The following is a 2,166-nucleotide window of genomic DNA, read 5'->3' as shown; positions in this document are numbered from 1 at the left end:
TGAGGACCTATCCACGTCATCATTTACCCAGAATGCTTTGTGTGTAAATAAAATGGCTCCATCCATGTTAAAATATATTTTTAAAAATTTACAAAACTAAACAGCCTACAGTATTTTTACAGTCTTTATTTTACAGTTAAAATAAATGTTTATCAAATAAAGTCTAATGTTACAATTAATCGGGGATCCCTTCAAAATCTATCCAGTGGTTCATGAGATATTTTTGCAAACCCGACAGATAAGCAAACACAAACAAAAGCAACAGCTTTATCAAGCAACAACAAACAAACTCACGTTGAGGCCAGACTTGTCAATTCTGACCCCCAAATGGAATTCATCTTCATCTTGTGGAGCAATTTGTTCCAAAAGGTAGAAGTAGGCCCGCGAGTCCTTCAGAGGCAAAAACGCACAAGATGATGCTAACGTCTTAGTGGGAGCGTGTTGGTGTGAGGGTGGTACTGGTTCTGTGTGTTACCCTTATATCAGCGCTGAAGTTGTTGATGGTTTCTGTCCCTGCATTCCTGAGGTGATAGTTGACCCAGCGCAGCAGCAGCTCCTCAGGAGAGAGAGACATGAGATGATCCAGTTCCTCTCCTTCCAACAGGAGGCAGATCAGACCTTCATACAAAAAACAAGTGGAGTTAAGTTTTCATGAAACACAGATTAAAGGAGACATTTGATGCTTCTAAATCCTTCTTTTTCACATATATATCATTCCATTGAGGTCTACATAAAGTAGAACTGCATTATTTTGGTCTGAATTCCTCCTTATTACAACTCCACAAGCCCCTCTTTCACCTCTTTCTGCACTCCTAGAGACTCCAAGTACACAACAAAATGTATTTGACAACTAAAAAGGTGATTTTGCATTACAGAGTTTAATCCCTGGAGAGAAATGCCATGTTAGAAAATGCAGAACATGTAATCAAACAAATATGTAAACAATTTCAATCAGCAGTTAATTTAATCATAATGTCAGAACATCTTGTAGGGTTTTGCTTTACTATTTTAAAAATATATATTTTTAAAGAATACCATGCTAGTATACCTTGTTTGTCACTAGCATTAGCAAAATTTCTCATTAATCAACAAATGTATTTGAATGAAATTCCCAGAAATCCATCTTTGCTTGAAAACATCTACAACTGATTAACTTTTGGAGCCAACTCATTTCAAGATGGCCACCACAGTTAATCACCTGGACCAACACAATAAGCTACAACTCAATCAGTTTTACACAATTACTATCTTATTCTAAAGTTTTGCCGTGGTAGTAGCTGAGAGTCATTCACAACACACTGAGCTCGAACACATATCGCATGAGATTGCACATTAGGTTATTTTCCAAATTTAACTAAAACAACTACAACCGTCTCATCGTACAAGAATTTCAGTCCAACATTCAGACATCAAACAGCGGTTGGCAATATAAGAAATGCTTGAAGTCTTTAATTTTTAATATAAAAGAAGTGGAAATGTTTTTTTAACGTGGCAGTCACTTTCATTGCGGATATTTTTCCATTATATTATCTATAGTAAACCTTAAAGTAAAATACAAAACAATTTACGTCAGTGCACCCCGTACATGAGGAGTTTCAGAACAAGTTGTAATGATGAGCATAGTTCAAAACACCTCTAATTTAACGAGTTACTACATTTTACCTGAATCAGTGGGTTAACTGTAAAGTTGTGTGTGTGCATACCTGGGTTTTGTTACCGTTTTAGGTCCTTTTCTGGTATAAACACCTACTTTGTCCGGACCAGTAGTCCTTTTGGGGACCAAAGCCCGGTCCTAATATGGTGGAATGTCATTTTGGGGTTAAGGGTTAGGTTTAGGACTAAGGAAGTTAGGTTAGGGTTAGTTATGTACTTGGGGTGGTGAGAGCTAGGGTTAGGCCATAGAAATTAACAGAAGTAGCTATACGGTCCTAATAAGGATAGGATTACAAACTTGTGTGTGTATGTGTTGCCTTGTTTTTGCTACTTGGTGGGGACGATTTTTCAGGAAAATGCAGCCTCGTGGGGACTGGATGCTCCTTGTGGGGACCAAAGCCTGGTCCCCATGACTTCAGAAGCTGATTTTGGGTGGGGGTGGGTAGGTTTAGGACGAAGATGTGAATTGAGTTTAGGTTAGTTTTAGGGTCAGGAAGGTACCTGTGAGGTTAG

General features: G+C 38.1%; 1 protein-coding gene across 1 annotated transcript in view; it reads right to left on the bottom strand.

The window, feature by feature from the left end:
• Positions 1-2,166, bottom strand: part of LOC106523596 (plastin-1) — a 27,742-nt gene that overhangs the window by 11,566 nt on the left and 14,010 nt on the right. Inside the window, exons 9-10 of the mRNA XM_014017082.1 lie at positions 476-618; positions 295-390 (exon numbers count right to left, since the gene is read on the bottom strand). Coding sequence (XP_013872536.1) covers positions 295-390; positions 476-618 — 239 coding nt within the window. The remainder of the gene's footprint in view (positions 1-294; positions 391-475; positions 619-2,166) is intronic.

Source organism: Austrofundulus limnaeus, unplaced genomic scaffold (assembly GCF_001266775.1).
Source record: "Austrofundulus limnaeus strain Quisiro unplaced genomic scaffold, Austrofundulus_limnaeus-1.0 Scaffold160, whole genome shotgun sequence".
Classification (NCBI taxonomy): domain Eukaryota; kingdom Metazoa; phylum Chordata; class Actinopteri; order Cyprinodontiformes; family Rivulidae; genus Austrofundulus; species Austrofundulus limnaeus.
Note: the sequence above shows the minus strand (reverse complement) of the source record. Positions and strands in the feature narration are given on the sequence as shown.